This window comes from Ambystoma mexicanum, chromosome 7p (assembly GCF_040938575.1).
Source record: "Ambystoma mexicanum isolate Mex_15411 chromosome 7p, UKY_AmexF1_1, whole genome shotgun sequence".
Lineage (NCBI taxonomy): Eukaryota > Metazoa > Chordata > Amphibia > Caudata > Ambystomatidae > Ambystoma > Ambystoma mexicanum.
The window spans coordinates 385142572-385168422 of record NC_090939.1 but is presented as its reverse complement, the minus strand read 5'-3'; the positions used below and the strand labels follow the sequence as shown (position 1 = coordinate 385168422).

General features: G+C 45.1%; 1 protein-coding gene across 4 annotated transcripts in view; it reads left to right on the top strand.

The window, feature by feature from the left end:
• The window catches only part of LOC138526081 (multidrug resistance-associated protein 1-like), a 1621759-nt gene that overhangs the window by 420862 nt on the left and 1175046 nt on the right, over nucleotides 1-25851 (top strand). For all 4 annotated transcript variants that reach the window (XM_069636425.1, XM_069636424.1, XM_069636423.1 and 1 more), the window contains exon 9: nucleotides 14205-14351. In XM_069636425.1, coding sequence (XP_069492526.1) covers nucleotides 14205-14351 — 147 coding nt within the window. The remainder of the gene's footprint in view (nucleotides 1-14204; nucleotides 14352-25851) is intronic.

Genomic DNA, 25851 nt, shown 5'->3' with positions numbered 1-25851 from the left:
GAATGTGCACGTTAAAATGCCTGGGGATGAACATGCAGGCGATGAAAGTATGTTGTACCCTGCAAATGATCCAGGATGTTCCTAATTTCATCTTCCATCTTTTCATCAACTGTCATATTTGTCACTTAATCAGATCAGCCATTAGCTACGCTTAACTGGCCATTTCAGTCCTCAAAGTCCTAGGGAAGTGCAAGTAGTCTCTTTAAAACCGCCTGGAAATTACATGAAACAATAGCATAAAACAAAATTGATTCTTATTCCGTTTGCTGCGAAAATGCCTAAAAATGAAATCAGTCTTTTAATGTAAATTGGGAGTGTCTTGTTCCACCTGTGGGAGGTCCGCTTTATCCCCCACAGCCATCTTTCATTCTCTGGACTCAGCCATTGCCCAGAGATTTTTATGACTCCCTTTGAAGTTACAGTTTGCTCTTTGTAGTGAGTGCAGGAAGGGCTCACACCTCCTGGTTAAGCTTTAGCCACACTTTGCCTTCTTTGAAATCTCCAGGCTCCTGCCTGTATGTCTGGCAGAGCAGGGAATTATGACACCCTCTGCAGCATCACATTTTATTGCGAGATGGTTATAGGATATTTGTGAGATCCAGTGGGAAGCGGAGCTTTGTCATCATGAGTCCCTGCCTTTAATGTTAGAACCGTTTTTTCCTGTAGCAAATGGTCTATTCCAAGGTGACAGGAGTTATGTGGGTTGTAACATGATCTGCATTCTCTTTGGTCAAAAACCCTCCCCATCATATTCCCCTGACCTTTCTCTGTGCGAGCAGTGTTATCTTTTCCACTTTGGCTTTTTAAAGCCGTTTTTCTTTTTACACATGTGCAGGCTTTTTTTTCTTTTAATGTTTAAATCCTGTCTTGCAGGTCACAGGATTGTAAGTTCTACTTAAGTGAATTCACATTTGCTGTTGGTCCATTAACAATGATGGGTAGGCCCCCTTCCACATGGTTCTTTAATGTGATGTGAACAAAAGAAAAAGCCAAGCCGTTTTTCGTTTGCAGTTGATGGGAAGGAGCCTAGTGCTTTCCTTCATTCCCAAATTTCCCAAGCACTTTAGAATTAGGCAAGACTTCTGTTAACTGTTTTCTAAGCACTAAAAGAGTCCAGGGTGGAGAAGGGTCACTAAATAAAGGTAGTTGGGATTTAAATATAATGCACAAATAATTATTTAGCTGAATATATTTGTAAACCTGTTAAAGGGTAGTTGGCTTTTCTGAAAGCATGTAAACAGCAGAATCCTCTGTGCCAAAAATACAGCCTGTGCTAAAAGTAGACTAACGGCGTTGCGTTACCGAGGCTAGCTCTCGCAGAGCAAACAGTGGATGAGCAGCTGTCCCTGTCCATCACAAGCCATTGGAGACTAAAAAAGATTCAGCACGACATACAGAGTACTATGGGAAAACAGGGTTTATTGTAGAAATTATTGGACCAGATCAAATATAATTATGTTGAATGAAGTGTTGAGAGAATGGTGGGAAGATGTGTCTATGTATGAAGTTTTATAACATAGCAAATGATGCTAAGCAAGAGCTACAATGTATTCCTGCAGAGGCAGCAGTATGTTAAACTAGGTTGGTCTAAATGAAAACCTGCCCATGCAACATGGAGACTACAGTATCGCTTGTATGGCAAGAAGAACAGTTTTGGATGAGCTCTGCCGGTATCCAGTGAGCAAGCTAAAGAGTATAAAGGCGCCTCGCTTGCCATTAGTCTGGAGTATCCAGCCCAGAAAGACAGAATGCTGGTCGAATGACAGAGTCCTCTGCCATTCCCCCAATCCTCATCTTTGTAAAGATTAAAGTTTGTTATCTCTTGGAAGATAGGCTCATGGCCTTAATTCCCTAGAGGGGTGCATTTTTTTCTGGTGTGAGCATGATCAGGGGTACCCCAATGTATTTAAGGCGTACAAGTATGGCCTACCGTTCAGCGGTGACCCCAACATAATCTCAGTCTTCCCCCGTACTTTGCGAAGCCCCAAGCCAAGTCAGCCACACCCAACTATAGTGACCAGTCCCCTAAATAAAAAAAACATGTGTTTCCTGAGCGGTTTTAGTAGAAGCCATTTTAAAAGAAATCCTCTCCGCTTTCTGAAGCAGGGCGTGGCACCAGAAAGACAGGCCAGCATGGGACTTCGGAACAGAGGAAACTCGAGTGAACAACACCCACGTAAGTATACTCTTGCATGTGATAACAAAATGGCAACATGTATGTATGGTATTATGGTGATGTGAATGGTAGTATGGTGATGTGAATGGTAGTATGGTGATGTGAAAGATATTATGGTGAAGTGGATGTTATACCAGGTCAATGGAATAGATGGAATAGAACTTGGTGATGTATTATGGCATAGGCCTTTGGTGATGTAGTATTGGTGATGTACTATGAAATAGGACTTTTGGTGATAAGGAATAAGATTGGATAGGATAGATTGGATTAGATTTCAGGTGATGTGTAAAGGAGTGGATTGGATAAGAAGTGGGTCATGTATTGAAATGGTCACGTATTTCTGTTTTTCTACTTTTTATAATGTAAAGGGAACCTCAGCATATATAAAAGACTGAGATGAAAGGGATCCCCAGATTATAAGGACTGGGAGGCAAGGGATCCTCAGCCATAACGGGTTGAGAAGGTAGTACCACACATTATTCTTCTTATGACGATAAAAGCAAGAAGTGGTATTACAACAGTAGTGGCTCGGTATAAGGAACAGGCCTGGATGGTAGTCAATTATTTTGTGTATATTTTCTCTTGCTGTGTTTTGTGGTAAAAAATGAAGGAAGGTGGATGAGTCGTGGTGTGTGTGTGTGTGGGTGAAATCAAAGTGAGAAAAAGTAAGGGGGTGGGGGAAAAAGTGGGTTGATCTGAATTTTTGAAGCACTTGCAGCATAGCAATAGGGTTTAAGTGAAGCATTAGGGAGGAGCGCAACATTATGGAGAAAGAAACTAAAATAAAATACATGCATTGAGTTCTGCCACTGTATTGTGACAGAATAAATAAACAATGGGTAGTAGAAACAAAGCAGGGGGAGACTTCCTGCTCCTGGCCAGAACAGGGCTCCCATAACAGAAACATGCTAGAAAAAATGTCCATCTTTGTAGCAGCAAAATATGAAGGGAACAAGTCCCAAAAAAGAGAACAGATTCTAGATCTCTGTCAATTAGTTGAGGATCTGGAAGATCAGGAAGGTGAAAAGGAGATCCAGTGTAAGGGGATATATCCTTTAATGCCTAGTAGGGTATACAAACTCTTTCTATAAAAAGGTGGAGAGAGTGTCAACCGGATTAGCAACTAGTGGGGGGGCTGTGGGACTCAAGAGCTTTTGCACCTCCATATAACCCATCCACACGCTCTAATATGCTTGTAGTATTGGTGTAGCCAGAGGGTCTACAAGTAGACATAGACAACAGAAAATAGGGGATTGGAAGTCAGGAGATTTTTTGTTTAGATTCAACTGGGGGCAATAAGAAATGTTTGTGTTGAAAAAGATGATGGGCAGAGGGTATGGACGGTCCTGGGACAAGAAGTAGAGCAAACAAGGGATAATGGAGGGGAAGATCAAGGTGGTAGAAATAATGAAGAGGCTGGGCAAGAAGGAGATCAAGGAGAGGAGGCAGTGAGAAACCTGTCCCTGCCACAAAAAGCAGTGGGGAGGTACAGATCGAGAAATAGACCAGATTTAATCATGGTAGTTCAAGATCTGAAGAATACTAAAGGGGTAGAAAACAAAACAGATAAGCAGATGCCTCTAATAGATAAAGTAGGGTTAACGCAGTATGTGCCATGTCCTCAAATGGACAAAAATAATTTGATTAAAGCTCTCCCCCAGCCTATAGGCGGAGCTAGTAAATGGATCTATGAATTTGAGAAACAAACAGCCGGGGTAGCCTTCGTACTAGGAGACTTTGAGTCTATTGGTCACCATAGTTGGGGACCAGGCTGGGGACATATGGGCAAGGGCTGGGGTAAATCTTGCAGATGTGATGTAATGAGCATGATGATATGATATGATATGGCATTTATAACGCGCCTATACACAAGTGTTTCAAGGCAAGACGAGGCAAGGGAGGGGGAAGAGAGGGAAGACAGACAACAATCTTACTAGGCCAGGTGACATTGAGATTGTGCAAGTGCTGGGGAAGAGGGAAGGGGAAAAGTGCAAGGGGAGGGGGCAGTACATGGGGTCGACAGTAAAAAATAAATGGGATAAATAAAAGCAGTAAGTAAAAGTGCAGCCAGCTGGTGGCAAGTGCAAGGTTAAGTGCATACATCAGGTGTCAAGTGCTGTAAGGGGACTGTAGGGATACAGAAAAACAGTCCCCAAGCGTGGGGGTTGCCAGGGGAGCCAGTGCATGTGTGCAACTGGCGGTGGAGGGGACCTGGGCCCGAGATCAGAGGGTGGCAAGGTGACCAGTGCCGTTTCAGTTTCAGCCGATAAAGAATTGTGAAATCCAAGTGGTCCTCCAACTGGTCAGGCAAAACCCTGTGCACATTCGAAAGTCTTTGATAACTAATGAAAAGGCATATGAAGTTGGCCCGAGCCCGGCGGAGAGGGTGATTAGCTGAAAGTGTCGGTTAAAACAAGTTTGTGCTAAACAACATTTGAAATTGGTCCGAACCCGGTGGAGGGAGACTAATTGTGTTAAAGGAGATCTGTGCCCGACTGAGGGGGATCCGGGGTGAACCGATGGAGCAGCCTTTAATGAGGTAAGGGCAAGGGTATGGGCTGCCCTATGAAGGATGTACCCAGATACCCCTGACTTACATTCTTTAATGCTGTGCACAATGGGTGATGATGAAGACCCAGTTAGGTTTCTTCTTAAGTTACAGGAAATGTGGAGAGTTGAGATAGTTCAATTTTTCTATTTTATTGTAAAGAGGAGACTACCAAAAGAGGTCCAGAAGGCACTAGATAACATTGTGGGAATTAAAGCCAAAGGGTGGGCAGAGATACAAAGTATAATAGTCCACAATTGTAAGAGACTCAAGGAGCTGGACAGGGAGACAGTCCAGAAGCAGCAAATTGACAAGGCAAAACTAGTGGAAAAGAAACTAAATAAGGTTATCGTTCAAGCACCGGTGAAGGCACCGGCTCAGGGGGAAAGGACAGGAGATACTCAACAAATTGGGAATGCCACAACTGCCGCACTATGGGGTGAAGGATGACGGGGACAATGTGGTGGGGGGATATTACCCCGACCCACAATAGCAATATGAAGGCGCACCAAGGGGAAAAGTGGGTTTCAAGGAGCAAGAGCAAGAGGCTTTGGGAGGATAGGGCCTTGGGGAGGAGGATTGGGAACATCAGAGTGCTGGTATTGCAGGAAATGGGGGAATTTCGGAAGGGAGTGCAGGAACAGTCCTGGGATGAGATTTCATTATGGGCCATCAACTCCAGGGCAGGGATTCCAAGGGCCTCAAGGAAGGAAACAGCAATTTGGCGAGGGGGTCAAAATCAGTTCCCTTATGGGGCTGTCCGGCAAAGCCAACATGGGCAACAACCACAGCAGGGTGAGGGAACACAGTTTAACAGAATGGCAGGGGGAACAGGCGCCCCATTCCAAGGAGTTACAATGACAGGGGCAACTCTTTTTCATTCCTCCGGACAAATACATATTCTGATTAGGACAGCCCACAGAAAGCACTCGCATGACCAATCCTATTGATAACTGCACACCCTGAAGAGGAGCCCTTGGCGGAGGAGGAAACAGGCTATTTATATTTATGGTAGATTCAGGTTCAACTAAATCATGCATCATGGGCTGAACTTTCCATTACCAGGTAAAACTCTTTGCGTGCAGGGAATTTCTGGGGCTATTTCTACAGTGCCATACACTGAGGAGCTGGATCTAAAGGTGGGAGGGGAGGTAGTATGAGCCCCCTTGTTATAGTCAAAGAGTTCCCATGTGAACTTGTTGGGTAGGGATCTGCTTAGTACAATAAATATAACTGTATTATTCACAGATCATGGGGTAGTGTGTTCCACTGCAGGGATGTGTGTAACTCAAGCAATGATAATAATCAATGCAATAGCAAGAGAGTCAGTAGTAGATGCGGTTCATGTGGTCCTAGATATATTTGTTGTTATGGTATTAAGGTATTAGTAAAAGCAGTGCCTCAATTCGCAAGTACCTACATATTTTCTATTCTGACCCATGGTGCCACCCGAGATGGAGGCAGGGACAATATTGTCATTACATTTCCAATACTAGCAGTATCAGACTTAAGAGCAGTCCTAATTGGTACAGACAAGGAAGGGTGCGAGTGGCGCACAATATTCTGCATAGACCCGACAGTGTAATTAAACAAAATGACTGATGAGGAATTGAGGACAGTGAGCAAAATGGGGATATTATTTTGTGAATCTGCATCCCCTGTGATATCATGGGGTGTCCGGTCAAAGGTTCGACACCAAAAGGATCGAATGACCAAAGGGTCGAGGTAATAGGACGATTAACCAAAGGGTCGAATTAAAATAAAATATATATATATACTTATTTGGTTTTCATATAGTAAAGAAAAAGTGGTTTTTGCACCAAAAACAGGGGATTGGGTGGGGACCCCCCCAAAAAAAATAATAATAATTCGACTCTTTGGTTTTCTGTCCTTTTGATTTGACCCTTTGGTCATTCGATCCTCTGCATTTGAACATTTGACCTAGAACCATATCATGGTGCAGTATAGGGAGATACAGTGCCCCTTGATGGCAGTGGTAACTTGGATGTTTTTTATTTTCTGAGGAGGACATGCGATATGTGCCAGCACAATTATGGACTGTTAATCCACATGATGATGGGTTACTGAGAGCTGTGACCCCAGTACAAATTACATTGAAGTCAGGTACTTAGCACAATCATCCAGTATGTGGATGATCGGTTGGGATGTAGTGAAAATAAACATCAGTACAGGATGGATTCTGTTGCATTATTGTAATTGCTGGCTCACAAAGGGTACAAGGCAGATAAAAAGAAGCTATAATACTGCCAACAGGTGGGACTATACTTGGGACAACTCATTTTTGCAATTGGGAAAAAATATATATCAGATAGGGCGGCGGCAGTACGCACCACCCCTAGACCCAGTACTGTGAAGGAAATGTAGCAGTTTTTTTAAGCTTAAGTAATTATTGTAGGGCATGGATCCTAGACTACGCAGTCTACACAAGGTCACTGTTACAAAGTCTCAGGGAAGGACAGAGGACTTAAAAGCACATTTGAATGTACTGACAAAATGACTAGACAATTTGAGGACTTAAGCTATTTGCAAAGCCCCTGTTTTAGGAACTCCGGATTATGTACAGGAATTTTTTTTATTTTCCTACTCTGATGAACGGCTCATCCATTGACGGAAGGAGACATATTATATGGTGATGGGTCATAAATAATTGACCAGGGGACGGATGGAAGCACACAGCAGCGGTAGTGGGACACAGTAAAGGGGGGGAGAAATAGTGACCACTACTGTAGACAGCAAGACCATGGTTCCATGCACAGCATTGCCAATATTATAACTGGACCATTCTTATCTGGGAAACTGATCAGCCCCAGGTTTAAAGGTCCATATTAGGTGGTGTTCTGTACTCCTTTCTCCGTCCGTATTAAGTAGTTAGATATTGGGTGCATCTCTCAGATGTCCTAAGAGCACCTAAAACAAGGCAAAGTTTAGTAAGGGCATAGTCAAAGAAGAGACATTTTTGAGGATCCATGCCAGAGTGGTGTGTAGAGGTACAGGCCTGCTTTTGTTCTTTCTTTTTTCATTTTTTCATTTTTTTTCTTGTTTTCTTTTTTGTCGATTTTTATTTTCATTTTTCAATGGTAGATTTTTTTTTTGGAAGGTCCAGAACCTGGTCGGCCCTGGTGGAAAAAGGGTCTCCCTCTTTCTTTCTCTCTCTCTCTGTCTCCCTCTCTCTCCCTCCCTCTCTATCTCTCTCTTCCTCTCTTTCTTTCATTCTATCTCTTTCTCTCTCTCTTTTTTTCTCTTTCTTTTTCTTGATAAACTTTTTTCTCCTCTCGAGGAATAAGACATAACAGAGAGGTTGAGGTTGATCAGATTAAGACAAAAGTAATTTGTTCTAAGAACTATGTATTATATAAAGTACTATGTTGTTTTTTATGACATGGTTGTGGTTGTTGGAGTGGGTGAAGGTATGTTTGTTATATGGGGTGGACAGTGGGAAAATAATGCTAGTATAAATATATCTATGAAACAAAAACACAATCACAAAATTTCTCACTTTTTGCCGGCCACCCCTACAAGTTTTCTTAGACTAATGAAACGGTAAGTATGAATGACATATTATTTATATAAGGGGTTGGGCTTTGACACTATTTCTGACATCCAGCGTTTAGAAACATTGAATAGTTGGTACTCTGATATGCACATTGCAGGAAGGAATATAATCAATGAAAGATGTTACGTGTGTGCACTTATCCCGCACACATCAGGGGCTCCTAAGGTTTTAGTTCCACATCCATTCCCAATTACAGAGGCATAATTCCAGGGACATCTTGCACTATAGGGGATAAAGGGCACATTCCAGGCACATAGTGTGCAGTTGAAGAACATTGATCTAGACCCAGCGTTATGCAATGGCAACACAAACTACTGCCAGTGTCTACAAGGATCATATTTCTCCTTGGGAGGTTACTCAAATGACAATGACAAATGGCAGGGCACCACAGTGATGTATCTGGCAGATGGGCTGATCGAGTATAGCGGAGAAGCAATATCCCAAATAGAGACTATGTGCTCACAAATATGGTCCCAACACATCACAGGGCTGACACAGATTGCAACAATGAATAAAACAGTGCGAATAGATAGAGACAAGAACTTTGAACTTTATTTTAGCAATGAAGGGAACAGTTCCTGGTAACACAAACACACAGTGCAACCACTCTCTTGTGATCCCTGGTATGACGAAAGGTACAGCAGTGGTGATGGATTACTACTGGGTTTGTGGCCAACAAGCCTACCTGTACCCCCTGTCATCTTGGAGGGACAAGTGTTCACTGGCCACCCTGCACTCAGTGCTACTAATAATCCCGGAAGAACACCTGAAGGAAGAAGAAATGCCTGTCTAGGTGCCAACAGCTACTCTAGCACCTAAAGAAGCAGAAAGAAGCTTGCAGGTCAAACACAAATTTGGTATGCTGCCAGAAAAAGGACGATTTCAACAGCGGGAAAGGAAGAAGAGATCAAACTGATCTTCCACAATGCTCTTTTTAGCTCATCCGAGACTTTCTTTTACATCTTTTTTGGCTCCTGGGGTACAAGAAGCTGCTGAACTTTTCTAGCCCCGGAGGATTCTGATAATGGGTCACTATCCCACGTCATCAAGGCGTTGCACAATCTAGGTGTTCAAATGAAGAAATAAGGTGGAGTTCTGAAAACAGATTGGCTATCCCTTGCCTTTCATTGGGTCTTGTCATGGTTGGAGGTAGCAGTAAAGATATTGGTTCCTGTGATCGTGTTCTTCTTGGTTCTCTTCTGTACGTGCCAATGGGGTCTTCGATGATGTGTTCCTATAGTCCATAATAGTGCAAAGTTGATGGTATCGATTGGGGGATCTTAAACACCTTGCCATAGAATAAACAGCGAAACTCAAACTAATATTTCTGGGGTTATAAATATGTCGGGTGGGTATGAGTTTGTTACTGTAGAAGTAATGAAAGGGGGGAATGTTGGGAAGGAGCCTAGTGCTTTCCTTCATTTCCAAACTTCCCAAGCACTTTAGAATTAGGCAAGACCTCTGTTAACGGTTTTCTAAGCACTACAAGAATTCAGGGGGGAGGAGGGTCACTAAATAAAGATAGTTAGGATTTAAATATAAGGCAAAAATAATTATTTAGCTGAATATATTTGTAAAACTGTTCAAGGGTAATTAGCTTTTCTGAAAGCACTGTAAACAGCAGAATCCTCTGTGCCAAAAATGCAGCCTGTGCTAAAAGTAGACTACAGGGATTGCGTCACCGAGGCTAGCTCTCGCAGAGCACACAGTGGTGAAGCAGCTGTCCCTGTCCATCACAAGCCAATGGAGACTGAAAAAGATTCAGCACGACATACAGAGTACTATGGGGAAACAGGGTTTGTTGTAGAAATTATTGGACCAGATCAAATATAATTATGTTGGTGAAGTGTTGCGAGAATGGCGGGAAGATGTGTCTATGTATGAATGTTTATAACATAGCAAATGATGCTAAGCAAGAGCTACAGTGTATTCCTGCAGAGGCAGCAGTATGTTAAAGTAGGTTGGTCTAAATGTAAACCTGGCCATGCAACACTGGAGACTACAGCATCCTTGTATGGCAAAAAGAACAGTTTTGGATGAGCTCTGCCGGTATCCAGTAACCAAGTTGAAGAGTATTGCCTGCTTGCCATTTGTCTGGAGGATCCAGCAAAGGAAGACAGTGGGCCTCATTACGACCCTGTTACGCTCACCTGGTATCCACGGGGACGCCACCCAGCCAGGTTACTCGCTGGTATGCTTCTCAGCTTTGCCCTGATGTGGTCTGCAGGGAAGGTTCTGCCTGAAAATACAGGAGGACTGTGTCCAAGACTGACAGACTGGAGTAAGTATCCTCCCTCCACCCCTGTATGATTTCAGTCCCTCTGGCGCCCTCTCCTCACCTTGTGGTAGAATTAGGCGTGCTCTCCGTCCTGTCTTCTTTGCAGGGGCGCGTTGTCTTTCATGGGTGAGTGCGGTCCAGTTACTTCACTGATGCTGGCCCGTTTGATATTGTTCAGGTAGGTCTTATTGCTGTTCTTTAGTTTTTTTGCTATCCTGCATGCCTTTCTTTGTTTAAAATGTCTCTTTTTTTCTCCCTTAGGTATGCAGAGCTTCAGCGCGGCGAACTGGCTATGGTTGAGCCCCGCTGGTAAATGATGGCGCGTTAAGAGCGATATGATGCGGTAAGTAAGCGTTATGCGCAGCGCTGCAAAGTCTTGCCTTTTCTAACCTGTGTTTTCCTTCCTTGTAGGTCGCGGTGTTATTCACCCCGTATGATTTCAGTCCCTCTGGCTCCCTCTCCTCACCTTGTGGTAGAATTAGGCATGCTCTCCGTCCTGCCTTCTTTGCAGGAGCACGTTGTCTTTCATGGGCGAGTGCGGTCCAGTTACTTCACTGACGCCGGCCCGTTTGATATTGTTCAGGTAGGTCTGGATGCTGTTCTTTAGTTTTGTTGCTATCCTGCATGCATTTCTTTGTTTAAAATGTCTCTTTTTTCTCCCTTAGGTATGCAGAGCTTCAGCGCGAAGAACTGCCTTGGTTGAGCCCTGCTGATAAATGATGGCGCATTAAGAGCGCTATGATGCGGTAAGTAAGTGCTATGCGCAGCGCTGCAAAGTCTTGCCTTTGCTAACCTGTGTTTTCCTTCCTTGTAGGTCGCAGTGTTCTTCAGCGTGAGTGGAATGTCCGGAGTGGTGCCAGCTGAGAGGCGACCAGCCAGGTAAGCCTTTTGAGCAGTTTGTAATTTGTAAATGTCTCTACTGCTTTCTTTAATGTTGCCTCTATCTTCCTCTTTCAGGTTGTTCTGTCCGGAAGGCATGCAGATTCGAGGAAGCTGTTCTCAGTAGCTGCGAGTGTTTACAGATGAAGACTGCAGGTAAGATGCTGCTGCTAATGATGTTCCTTTTGTCTCCTTGCAGGTTCTGCTTCTTCGAGGGAATAGCTGGACACGGTGAGCGTCACGTTGCAAGCTGCAAAGTAACGCAAAGCGTGTTGTCTTGCTCGGGTGTGGTTTAAATAGCCCCAACAAAATAGTCCAGGTAAAGTAGTCCCTAGGCTACCACACCCAGAACACTAGACCGCATAGCTTGGTTCTTAGGAACCAAGCTATGTGGATGCCTCCATGTTGGCTGACAATACAATAAAGTATTTCCCAAGCACATTGTTTTTCATGGTGTATGAGCCTGGCGCCATAGGTGCCAGGACTGGCCCCATGAGGGCTTTTGAAGAGGATGCCAGCCTCTAGAGGCCCGAGTCCTGACTCCACCTGGCCAATGGGTTTGCCAGAGGGGTTTTGGGCGAGGGTCGTGACAGACCCTGGCGGTTATGGTATGAACGGTGCCGGTAAGGCACCGGCACCGCTCATACCGTCCCGCTGCATTACGAGTTCTGCTTGTGGGTTTCTGAAAGCCCACCAGGTCTTACCTGGTGGGTTGTGCGGCACCCGCGAGCAGAACTCGTGCACCGTTATCAACGGTGCCTGTGCAACCATGCTCCCACCCCCATTCTGCCCTACTGGGATCGGGAGCCCGGCAATACCACCACCCGCAAATGGGCAATTACCACCCCATTCAACTTGTAATGGGCTGGTTATTGCCCAATCGCAAGTGGCGGGGCCGGTAGCAAGCATGGCAGTAGCCGTGCCCGCCATACAGGCACAGCTACCGCCATGCTCGTAATGAGGCCCAGAATGCTGGCCGGAATGGCAGAGTCCTCTGCCATTCCCCCCAATCCTCATTTTTGTAAAGATTAAAGTTTATCTCTTGCAAGATAGACTCATGACCTTAATTCCCTAGAGGGTTGCATTTTCTCTAGTGTGAACGTGATCAGGGGTACCCCAGTGTATCTAAGCGGTACAAGTATGGCCTACCGTTCAGTGTTTAACAGGCTGCTGTTCAAGTGAAAGGGAAAGCACAACCCGTTTCTGGTGGTAGTGTTACAATTCTTGCCCCTCATGATATGATATGATATGATAGTTTACTTATATAGCGGCGTACACAATGTGTTTCAAAGTGTTTCAAGGCAAGGGAGGGAACAGGGGAAAATACAATGACATTCTGTCAGGCCATGAACAGTAAGGATGTGAAATTAACCATCGTACTCAGCCTGATGACTTTTCTGATAGTGCAAGCGCTAAGACAAAGATAAGGAAGGGAGGGGGAGAGTGGGAAGGAAATGAAAACAGACAGGTGACTACCGTACTAGGCCTGACAACATTTCTGGTAGAGCTGTAGAAAAACAAAAGGTGAGAGAGAGGGGAGGGAGGAACAAAACAAGCAACTATCGTACTAGTCCTGACAACATTTCAGATATTGCTGGAAGGAGGGAGTGGAGGAGGGGAGTAAGGGCAGGGGGAGGAGACAGACGAGGTTGCTATCATACTAGGTCCAGGGACAATTCTGATAGAGTAAGTGCATAGAAGAAAGTAAGGGGGGGGAGGGGAGGATAGAACAGAGAGTAAGCAGTCAAAAAGAGTGGAGAAGCAAGAGGGGAGAGCCAATACAATTGTAGAAGTCAGTAGTAACACATAATGTTGCAAGCCAGGATACAAGATGAAGATGGGAACAGCATGATTCAGGGCCACCATGAGTACAAGATGCAAAGGAAGTCTAGCGTGAGAGTTAAGAAAGGGTGACACACCGTGAATTAATGAAGTCCATAAAAGTCAATTGCGCATTGACCACAAGACAGTGATGGTGAAACCAGAATGTATTAGGACAGACAGGCTCCTGCAGAAGTAGGCTGGAGGGGATGAGGGGGAGCAGGGTGAATCATGCAAATTAAAAGTAAAGCAAGGCCGTTTTTAAATGCAGTGTATAACTTCTTGTCATTTAGGTGAAATAAAAGCAAAGCAGGGCCATTTTTGGATGCAGTGTATAACTTCTTGTCATTCAGGTGAAATAAAAGCAAAGCAAGGCCGTTTTTGCTTATAGTGTTCCAATGCTTGCCACTCATGCGACAGGGAAAGCAAAGCAAGCTGTTTTTGGTGGCAGTGTTTAAATGCGGCTTTTCAGGTGAAAGAGATTTCCGTTTGATGCGTTTAAATGCACCCCACAAAAGTCACTTTAACCATCCTTGAGACTCGGAGTGTTTTCTGTGCCATCGGTGACATCTGTGACAATATTCAATCAGCACGTAAGCTGGGTTACTGTGGGGCCTAAATAGTGGGAATATGTGCCAATGAAATCCCTGATTCGGGTCTTTAAAAAAGTGCAATATATCCTCTTGCTGCCCTCAAGTATGGTAGGTGGTTTATGACCACTAACGTGCATTTATGCTAAATGTGTATTCCCTTTTATGTTGCCTATCTGCCATGGAGTTTTTAACATTCACACATGCACAGCCATAATGACCTGAGCTTTTGACTGTCAATATTTTTTCAAAAGTGCTTGATAACTTGTACTTCAGGAGAATTGGAATGCCCATAGTTTTATAATGTATGTCTTACTACTTGTTTTCTTTTTTATTAGGTATCGTTGGCCACCTTTGGAGTATATTTTTTGCTTGATGAAGCCAATGTTTTAACTGCATCCAAGGTTTTCACCACTATTACTTTGTTTAACATTCTGCGACTTCCTCTGTTTGATTTACCAACGGTGATCTCTGCTGTTGTCCAGGTAATGATTCTGTTTTTAATATATGATTGGGCATTTTATTAAACTTGCAACTTATTTATTCCAGATAGTATTTACCCTTGCTAAAACTATGCACTGATTGAAATGATCTGTATCTGAATAATTGTGAAGCATGCACAACGTATCTTAAATCATAAAAGTAAAAAACAATCAGTGGTACACTTTGGATCATACTATGTGCTAATGTGCTTTGTGTTCAGCATGGTCCTTTTTGTCTTTGATTGTGTGATTAATGTATTTTAATTATATTTTATTTCCAATATTATTTTTAAAAACCTTTATTTATTAGACAGTCATGGAGCGAGGAGTTCAAAAGGTCAATCACAAACGGGTACATCAAAAAAACATATGGTGTGTGATTATAAGAGCACATACAAGTGTAATCTGAAACAAGTGTTAATATATCAACACAGCTGTGCACCCCATCAATTGTCAGCCAGGGCCTGGTCCGGCGCTTCCTCCTCCCCCAAGGCGTTTGCAGAGTCAATGTCTGCCAGATATCGCCTGAGCGGGCCCCAGATGTCCTTAGGGCGACTCAGTGTCGGTACTGATTGCACATAAATCTCCTCTCAGTGATTTACACTGAGTGCTATTCTGCACTGTTAGGGGGGTGCCTTGATTGAATGAGCGCTGCCACCACTTCACGACAGAACTCAAGAACAGGGGGGTGAGCCCAGTACCTGCGGAAAGAGTCAGCCTGTACACTCCCTTATTTCACACAGTTGGAATTAGTGTCTGTGGAGAATTTAGCCAGCTTGGCAGGTGTGTAATGCAAGTTTTTGAGCACCTTTAAATTGAATCATCCTGAAACCAGCATTCAAGGAAATATTCTTAGTTAACCGACAGCATCTTCGCCATTGCTCATCCCTCAATGAGATACCCAGGTCTGTCTCTCATACTACCCTCATTCCATTGCACGACTGCATATGCGATTCTAGTACACAATAGGTGATCATTGAGCTAATGCACGCATACGACTCCTATTGAACCGGGAAGGAAGGCCACCGACCTGGGAACACCGCCTGCATACATTAATACTGCAGGGTTCTGAAGGGACCGCAGTCAAGTCGCAGAGAAAAAGCCTCCCAAGACACAAATCTCCCTTCAGGGAACATGTCACCCATCGTCAGCTGCTTCACTGGGTCCCAAGCTTTTTGTAGGTCTTTGTCGAACGTAGGAGCACTGTCCGGGATGTTCCAGAGCGGCACCGCATTATGATAGGGCGTTTGAATTTGCAATCTGTGAAATATCCTAGACAAGGCATTAACCGAGGTTCTAACAGGCTCATAGGTACAGGAATCTATGCATCAGATGCAGAATATTACTGACCTGAGGTCGTTTGGGGGTGAACCAATGCTCTCCAGTGGTAGGTGTACCACAGCTGTAGCAGTATCATACAAATATGTAGCAAAATGGGACTGGGCCACCAGATAATAGAGTTCAAAGTCAGGCCACCAGACATATGGTTCGGTTATCTTATCCCAGCTGATTCTTGCAACCCGACCCCCATATAAATCTCAAAGTTAGCATCTGCACCTTAGTGAAGAAAGCCTGCTCTGGCCAGATGGGAACATTACAAAAATAAGAAAGTAACTTACGGAGAACCACCATCTTAAGTAATGATATGTGCCCATAAAGGGAAAGTGGAAGCTTAGCCCACACAGGTAGTTTAGTCGCCAGTTGCTGTAAATAGAGTTTGTGATTCTCTGCATATAGCATCCGCTGATCCCTGGTCACCACAATCCCTAAGTACCGAAACCTCAGGGGTGCCCATCGAAATCCCCCACTATCAGTAGGCTGCACAGTGGAAGGTGTTAAAGGGAACAATTCTGACCTACCATTGTTTATCAAGTATAAACCTGTGAACATTGTGCTTAATTGGGCCCAGGTTGTGATTGGGGTCGTAGATAAAGAGCAGAGCATCATCTGCATACAAGGAAATCACCTTAGGTGGTCCTGCAATTCTTATGTGCGTGAGTGTTCTGTACCAAAGCCACAAGCAGTTCAATCGTGAGTGCGAATAACAAGGGGGGGAGCGGGCAACCTTGCCTAGCGCCATACCTAAGTGGAAATGAGGCAGAAAGGGAATTGTTGGTAAATACTTTAGCCAATGGGTATGCATATAGCAATTTGATGGACTGCACATATTACAGGCCCACTCTGAATCGGCAGAGTACTTGGAATAGATAGCGTCAGGACACACAATTGGAAGCTTTCTCAGCATCTAATGACATGGCCACCATCTTGACTTTAGGATTTAGCTGTGTCAGTCAGCACAAAAAACAGCCGTCGCAAGTTCATAGCGTTGGACCTGATAGGGATCAGGGACGTCATTTAGGGGTCGCCAGAGATCACAAGAACGACCTCTGCCAATCTCTTGCGACCTCTGAGGGGGTGTGGCAATGAGGGGGCGTGGCCACCACAGCAAGCACGTTGCCGCGTGTGGGTTCCTCCTTTTTGCCACCTGTCACGTCACCTCGCACAGCAGCAGCACGTGTCATGTGCTTCACTGCTGGCTCTCCCTCCCTCGTGCTGGCGAACCTGATGCGAGCTTGCTCCAAAAAAAGCAAAGGAGGTCAGGTAAGTCAATCAGTCCGTGTTTTACCCCGCAGTTTTCATTTCGTTTTCATATTTTCTTTTGAAAAGCCCGGGCGAGCATGAAGTTTTGCATGCAATGTCAAGAAATGTCAGCCCATTGGAAGGACACTTTTCATGCAATTGAGGCTCGCAGGCAGAGGCTGCCGCTTATTTAGGGCGCAGGGGATCCGTCCGCCCGCCCGTGTTGTTCTAGAGATAACAGCGAAAACAACAGTTTTATCTCTGTTTGTACTCCTTGTTTTGTTATGCCAGCGCAGCACCACAGCAATGTTAACCAAAAAAATAAATAAATCATCTTGCATCGCGGCTGGGCCTGTCAGACTCACACAAACACACATACACACACACGCACACACACAGGGGCGTGTCCCATTGTATGCACTTTGCTATAGTGTTAATGCACAGAGGTCATAGGCTCTGCGCACTTTACGTAATGAAATATCATAATTGTACATTAATTCGTGCCATTTTAGCTCATGACACACGAGTAATCTGGCGCACTTTGAAAGCTGATAATAGACGCGTGGCAATGTTTTCGTTAAATTGTATTCCTGAGCACATTTGGCAAACTTTTATAAAGGCTAAATATCAACTGCCTTGCAAATTTCACTTTGTCCCTGAACTGGGATTGCAACGATATTATATAGGCAATCTCCAGGTTGACTTATTCAAAAGCTGCAGGACCTGATGGCCTTCCCCCCTGTCTTTATAAGGCAGATCCCGTGTTGTGGGCTGACATCATAAACTTTAAGTTTGATTCTATTATTAAATCTGGGGAAGTTCCACCCTCATGGCTAACCGCCAATATAGTACCTATATTTAAAAAGGGTGATCCATCTCTCCCGGAAAATTATCGTCCAATATCGTTAATTGATTCTGAGGCTAAGATCTTTTCTATCCTTCTCTTAAATGAATTGGAGAAAGTAATCAGAGCGAATGATATATATTCGAAATATCAAACTGGATTCAGGAAGTCTATGAGTACAACCCTAAATGCTTTTATCATGTCGCATGTGATTGCTGGAGTAAAAGAAAGGAATTCTAATCCTGTATATATAGCAATGATTGACATGAGTTCTGCTTTCGACACGGTGGTCCGCAATTTATTGTGGAAGAAAATGTTGAAGTTAGGGATTCCATCTGTGTTGATGTATTGGATCATTAAGTTGCATACAAACACCTCGTATAGAATAAGGATCTCGCCAGAAGGTGGTACCACAGCCCCTATATGTACAACAATAGGTGTGAAACAGGGATGTAACCTCGCGGCTACCTTATTTAATTTATACCTATCCGATCTTGGTGAAAATTGGGAAAAGGGTGATTTGTTTTCTGTTAAAGTGGGGAGTATTCATTTGAAATGGATTGCATTTGCTGATGATATTATTTTGTTTGACCCTACTCCGGTAGGGCTCCAAACCAAACTCTCATTATTTGAGAATTTTGCAAAAGCACATAATTTGACACCTAATCCAGCAAAAACTGCCATTATGACCTTTGGAGTGAAATCAAAAAATGCGAATTTTAGATGGCAAATATTGAATACACAAATTTGCCGTGTGAACAATGCTATCTATTTAGGGTATTATATATCAGCCCTTAACTCTATTAACGCATGGTGAAATATTATTAGAAATAAAACTCGACCACTATTATCCCAAATGAAAAGGATTTATAGCCAATACTGTAAATTCTCTTTAATCCCACTAATAGACTTTATGACATTAAAAATTGAAAGCGTCATATTATACACATTAGATATTTGTCTGTGTGACATGACAAGCGTGCTTGATAGTATACAGGGCTGTCTTTTAAAATCTGCAATGTTTCTCCCGATGTCAACTCCAAATGCCATTATTCGACATGAACTGGGTCTGGTTTCATTATCAACTCGTTGGAAATGGAGACAATTGTCCAATTACGTTAAAATTCATTATCCTCCTATTAATTCATTGTATATCGATTTAAATAAAATGTTGGGCATGCAAACTCCAAAATCCTTTTTTAATTATCAATTGAAAATGCAACAAATTTTAGATAATGTAAATACAACCGTTGAGGACATGCAATATCGTCCCGGTTATGTTAAGAAAAAACTTTTTGAAATGGATTGGTGTATTACCATTGATTTAATTAAAACCTATGCGTTGTATAAGGAATACAGTATGCACGTAAAACAGCGCATTCCACGTTATGACCATGTTTTGTTATTCCCTTGTGAAGATATCCGAAAGGTATATATTCGCTTTAGATTAAATCTATACCATACACGGGAACGGACTAAGAACTGGGAAATGAATAAATTAAATGATTGCGTGGGATGTCGATTTGTTGAATGCAATGAATCGTACGAAACGTTGAAACATCTTATACTGTATTGTCCGCATTTTAAGAACATAAGGACACTCAAATTGAGGAAATTCGCGGAAATTGAATTTGAGGACTGCCTTGAAGTTTTGTGGACCAGAATGATGCAGGGATGTTACAAACCCTTAATATATGAATTAGCAAGTTTTTGTAAGCACATCGAGAATGAATTAGAGCTATTTTTGTAACTGTAAAATGATTATTATTCGTAATATTTTAAATTTTGTAAAGGTTCTGCATGAATTATTGTGTATTATGAACCAAATGCAAATAAAAAGAAAAAAAAAATGAAATATCATAAGGGCACGATGGAGGCTGGCGGGGCGCTAGAGCTTTGACCCCGCCAGTATAATTAGTGCGCAAACAGCGTATTGTAGGATCTTCTCTCTGCACTTAGTAACAGTCATTTATTTATGGAATTGCCATTGGCTGTTTGCCAGCCAATGACAATCCCGTTATGACGAGTAGGTGGGGTGATGGGCACTTGCTGAACAGAGCCCTGAGCCAGGGCATGGTCGTGGCCTAGCTTCCACGCGGCAGGGCCTCAGCCAGTGGCCACGTGCATAGTGCGGCCCGGCCTTGATAAACCTGTGGAGGCCAACTCCGACCAAACGGTAAGTAGTGCACCCTTTCGACAGGCAATTCAAATTGGTATTGCAAAAAGGCGTGTTGCGTGTGTTTTGAAGTACAAATATGTTGTGCGTGCAGAGTTTAGCAGTGCTAAAGCTCATAAAAAGAAACGTTAAGAGCATGCACAAAGGAATAGTGCGTACCTTCCAGTACCACTGATTACACCCAAACCATCGATTGGGAACAGAGAGGGAGCAAAGACAGAGTTGGGTTTGTGGCTGGGAGAAGATGCTGAAAAGCAGGCCCTCAATAGATTATGTGAAATAGTGTAAGGATTCAAAGCTTGCTTTCAGGGTAGAGTTAGCAACTGCTGAGCTATAAGCCTCTCTTGTGAGAAACATGTTGTTGCACTACTGCCATGGGTTTGTGCTGTGCTGTCCAGTGTCCACCCTTTCATCGTGGACCACCAGTAGTCCAGTTCCCTTTCTAGAGGGAGATCATCCCTGCTGCCAGGCTGCCTGGGCAGCCCAGTTTTCTATTTCAACGGTCTCCGGACAGCCCCCCTGTGTAAGACAGGGAGCAGACGGAGAGCGTCAAAATAGCTGAGATGTCTATTACAGTCAGTGTTGCGACTGTGACAACAGGTTACAGTGTTCCTCTGTAACCCGTCGGGATTCGGGAACAAATATGCTGGTGGTTGGGCAACCTTGGATGTGCCCCGAGGCGAGGCCTCAGTCATGAGTGGTAGAGGTGGTACATCCAGCAAGCAAGGCCATGCACTGAACTAGCGGAATGCCACCCACACCCACCTTTCTTTCACTGGTGCTTAGCAAAGCAAGAGAAATGACTGGCACAGACACAGCAGTAATTGCAGTCCGGGGTAATGTTTGGGTCATTGGCCCAGGGATTGGTGTAAATGTATGTGTCCAATGTCAAAACAGCACACAGGCCCCAGCCCCCAAACAACTGCCCAGTTCCTGCATCCAAAAAACAAACGTGTATCAAATAACAACGCAAAACGCTTTCCTTGCAAACCCATCTATTCACTTCCATGACGACTGTTAAATTACATTAGGTGTAGTACTGCACATTGTATGTGTTTCCAGGAACAGATGTGACAAAGGAAAAAGCAAGAAATAACATTAGTCACTCGTCGTTGTATGCTCTTGCACTGTCCACGTGCAACACGACTGGTGGGCAACTTTGAAACGGCCATCTTTCAAAGTCACCAGCCGGCACTGCTCACAGGTCCCTCCCTTTCATTTTTCTGTGAAGCGCATCCGCCCCCGATTATTGGGCAGATGGCTTGGCATTAGTTATATGCTTCTGGTACTTAACCCGCCTCGTGGGTAGTGCCGGCTTTTAGCTGAAAGGTGATTCAAGGAGGTAGGGGCACTTTCACTCATATGACCTTTTCACATTTATTTTCTCATATGCGCGTGCAGCTAAAAGTCTTGTGAAAAACTAATGCTGGTCAACTGGCAATATCAACTGCACACTGTCACCGCGTCAACATTTACCAAGTGAAAGATGTGAACAGAAGGACACAACTTGAATAAGGGCTCTGTTTGTCCAGAGCCCTAGTTAGGCATCATATGGGTTTAGCATGTAAGAAAACGCAGTGTACAAGAGGAAGATCTGTATTTCGAGGGGATTGTGTCCTCCGACATATTCCACATCTATGGCAGTAATCACCACCGCTGTGCTGCTTGGAAAAAAAAAATTTCAATCATTTTTCTACGTCGATACGCTGTGCCTCGAGGGCCACCATCGAGCGCTGACGTCACCGGATGTTATATGTAGGACGCACAACGCCCGTAGCCTCAGTTCCATTTTTTCTGCGAACGTGTTCGCTTCGGAATCTCGGCGCGCCTCGGTTCTTCTATTGTTGAATCGGTTCTTCTAAATTGTGAATAATGTCTTTGTCTTCGTCTCCCCTGCGGTCGGGCTTCAAGAATTGTCAGGACAGTGGTTCCAAGATGTCCCTGACGGACCCGCACTACATCTGCCTTTGGTGTCTCGGCGAGAGCCACGCTACCGATGACTGCGATGAATGCCAGTTCTTGACGTCGAAGGCCTTGCGGGAGTGGAAGAAGAAGCTGTCTGTAGGTAGGGTTTCCAAGCCCCGTAAGTCAAAATACGCTGGGCATTCGACCGACGATTCGAGGGGTGACTCTCCGTGTCAGTGTAAATCCAGGGGGTCTCGTTCTCGGAGTGGGTCCCGCCATTCCTCTGCCTCTTCTAGGCACTCTCGGAAGTGGTGTCACTGGTTGCCTTCCCCGTCCTCGTCCGAGGACTCCGCCAGACGGCGGGTGGCTTGTCCAAACAAGCATTCATCACTGGCAGAATGGGGCGCATTTCGCAAGGAGATGATTTTTGAATCGCAGGGCGCTGTTCCGTCCGCTCCTTCGAGAGAAGCCAGCAAGGAACTAGGCCACCGCTCGCAGGCCTTCGGGATCGGGCGATCGGCGCGATCATCGGGAGCCGCCAAGGTCCCGATCGGACAAGGTTGATCACCATAGCCGTGCCAGGTCCAGGTTCCAGTCCTCGATGCCCTTGAGACCGTTGGAGCCTGTGAGGCCTTCTAAGAAGGCATCGACGCCATCAGCGCCATGTCCGTCGAGGGACTCTCTCAAGGCTCCGGCTCGGAGGAAGCCGTCAAAGCCATGGGTGCCGAGGTCGTCGAAGGACACACTCAGGGCTCCGGCCTCGAAGCCCTTGTCGAAGTCGTCAGCGCCTCGCTCGACGTCGACGCCGATTCCATCGACGCCCTCAACGCGTTTTGAAGAGGCTTTACTGGAGGTGCCCCGTGGAACCTCAGAGGAAGGCCCTGAGTAAATCAGTGAGGCCTTTTTCTGTACCTTCATCCAGGGATTTATTCCAGCTTTTGGAGTACATCTCAGAGGTGGATGAAGGATCAGATGAGGAGGTTCTTGTACCTGAGGTTCCTGATGACCTGTTGTCGGGTCATAGCCAGATGGAAGACCTGCGTCAATCCTTGCATGACGCCAGTGGTCTGGACACCTCCCCAGAGGTTGAGTTTGGCAGGCCGGAGCCTGGTACACACGCCGAGTCTTCGTACAGGCGTCTCATGTCGAGGGTGACGGAGTACTTGGGGTGGTCTGCTCGACCTGTGGATTTTCTGCAGGATGACCTGACAGATCTATTGGACCAGGGCCCACCTCTGACCCAGTGCTGCCATTTCATATTGCGTTACAGAGAAGGGTGGCAGCGGCTTGGACTGCTCCAGAGAGTCTCCCGGCAGTGAATAAGCTGCTACCAAAAAAATACCATCCAGCCAGTGGTGACCCCAGCTACTTGTCTATGCACCCCACTCCGGAGAGTTTGGTGGTGCAGGTGGCTATGGCCCTGGCTAAGCAGGCTGCGTACCCTACGGTGAAGAAAGTATTTTCATCTGGGGGAATGGCTTTAAAGGCAGCCAACTCCGTTTGTGCCTTGGCAAGATTCACTCACACTTGTGTATCTTTGGTGGCTGAACATATTCCCGAAGGGGCGGAATAGGATGGTTTTCTTGCCCTCATGCAGGATGGCAAGGATGCCATGTGTGAATCCGTTCAGTTGGATCTGGACATGGCAGGCTGTGTCAGCCGGTCCATGGCGGCAAGCACCGTGATGCGCAGGTTTGCGTGTTTGCGGAAGTCGGGGTTGGCTCCTGATGTACAGTCCCGGCTTCTCAACATGCCCTTTGATGGTGACCATCTTTTTGGCAGCAAGGCTGACGAGAGCCTTGAGAGGTTGCGGACCTCCAAAGCTGCAGCGAAGTCGTTGAGCGCTGCAGTGCGCCAACCTCCGCCTTTTCATCCTCTGGGACAGCAATGGAGGGGAGGTTCCTTTCGATACTACTCTTCCTTTGGTAGATCAAGGGGAGCTGCAAGTCAAAGGGGCCAATGAGTACCAGAGTTGGAAAACAAGGTACTCCAGGTACCAAAACCCGCTCGGGCAGTTGCCTCTTTGCCCTCAGGCACTGCCGCAGCCGCTTCCGCTCAGTCATGAGGCCATGTCCCATGGTTCGTCGGTTGGTGAAAGGCTGGCGCAGCATCTTGTAGAATGGAGTGCCATTACTTCAGATGTGTGGGTTCTGGAGATCATAGCCCACGGCTACTGTCTTCCTTTCCAGCAGAGGCTTCACGACAATCCACCGGGGAAGCTCTCTTTGAAGAGTCCGGATGGGCCAAGTGTCAGCCGCAGGACCATAGAAAAAGAACTGAGTGACCTGGGAGTGAGCCCGCAAAGCGGGGGCCACAATCAAAGGGAGGACGTCCGGCGCTGCTTCCTCCCCGACACGTGCCCACCAGGAATCGCTTCCAGGCAGCTGGCTGTCCAGACACCCTAAATAGCACTTACCCTTGCACTGCCACCAGCTGGCCGCACTTTTATTGTCTTATTTTATTGTTATGCTATATACTGCACTGCCCCCTGCCCTTTCCCTCCGCACTTTTCCCCTCCCCCCCTCCCCTGCACTTGCATGATCTTAATATCACCCTGCCTGGTAGGATCCTTGTCTCTGTCTTTCCTCTGTTTCCCCTCCCTTGCCTCGTCGCGCCATGAAACATTTTTGTGTGGGCGCGTTATAAATGCCATATCATATCATATCATATATCAATCAACAGGGCTCCTACCGAGCCTGCTTAACTCCACAGGATCCGAGGCTCTGGAGACACACGCCATCACAACGCCAACCAATACCTCACTGTGCCTGGGCCAGCACACAGGCGTCTGGCCGTGAGGTGTGCAGAGTGGTCTTGCACACCACGATGGATATTTCGGGTGCAGAAGGTTGGATAATTCTGTTGCTCCCCAAAGTCGCTGCTGCCACCCTTAGTAGTGCAGTGGCAGCTTTATTTCCAGTCGCTGTGCCATAAAAGTAAGGGTTTTTACAGGTTTGGATAATATAGGACGCAGAGCTACAGCTTTAGGCCAATATTCACGTTGCTGCTCTGCAGCGCCCCCTATTTGCAGTATTTTTTTAGAGGATATTTATGTAGACTCAGTCGATGCAGATGCTTTGGATTATGTAGCCCTAACTCATAGTCTCTTCATCACAGTGAACATTTCACATCTAAGCAGTTGATACAGTTGAAGGTTTTTCAAACATTAATTTAGTGTAAATGTTATCTGGCATAGAATGAGGATACTTCAAAGAAAATGAGACAATGCAAAAAGCTAAAAGAAAAATGCACTGTATACATTCGAAATCTCATACGAAGGTGTGAATATTTCGTAAATGCAAGTGATGGGAACACATACATAAGTTAAGTGTGAATAAATGTCATATAACTGAAATAAAAATCTTAGATCTCTATGGAGCGCTAATTGAGCCAACCTCCATGTGTGACAGTCATGCCTCGGGCACTGCATGTAGGTTCACTGTGCTTGGGACATGGCCAAGAACCATGCCATGCACACATTGCCCATAGGCCTTGCCCAGCGTGCACTATAAGACACTGCAATGTGCCAATGACCATGCCTCCTGTGCAGCTGTGAAGTTCACAAACCTAAGGTAATCCTCAACTCCCTCCTTCCATTGTAGATAAATACATGCGTTGTGTGATACAGCACACAACTCCTGCTCCTTTCTTGAAGCACAAAATGAGTAAAGCTACAATGGCAGATGAAAGCTTGCTTGGCTTGATAGCACAAAACTGTGGCTAACACAATTGGCATGTAAACCAAAAACAAGAGGACAAATCATCAAGTATACTTTGATACGTGCATTGTAAAACTCTGTTCAGTCAGACACTATTATAAATACAACACTCAAAATTCATGAAGGAATGAATATTACCCAGGCTTATTAGCTAGGGGAGACTTGATTCTATTAAAGATTCTATGCCTAATCACAAACGCAAATCCAAAGATGTGCTCCGCAGTATAGATACGACTTATCTTGCTGAAGAGCAGCTAAAGAAGAGGAGTTGCAGACAGG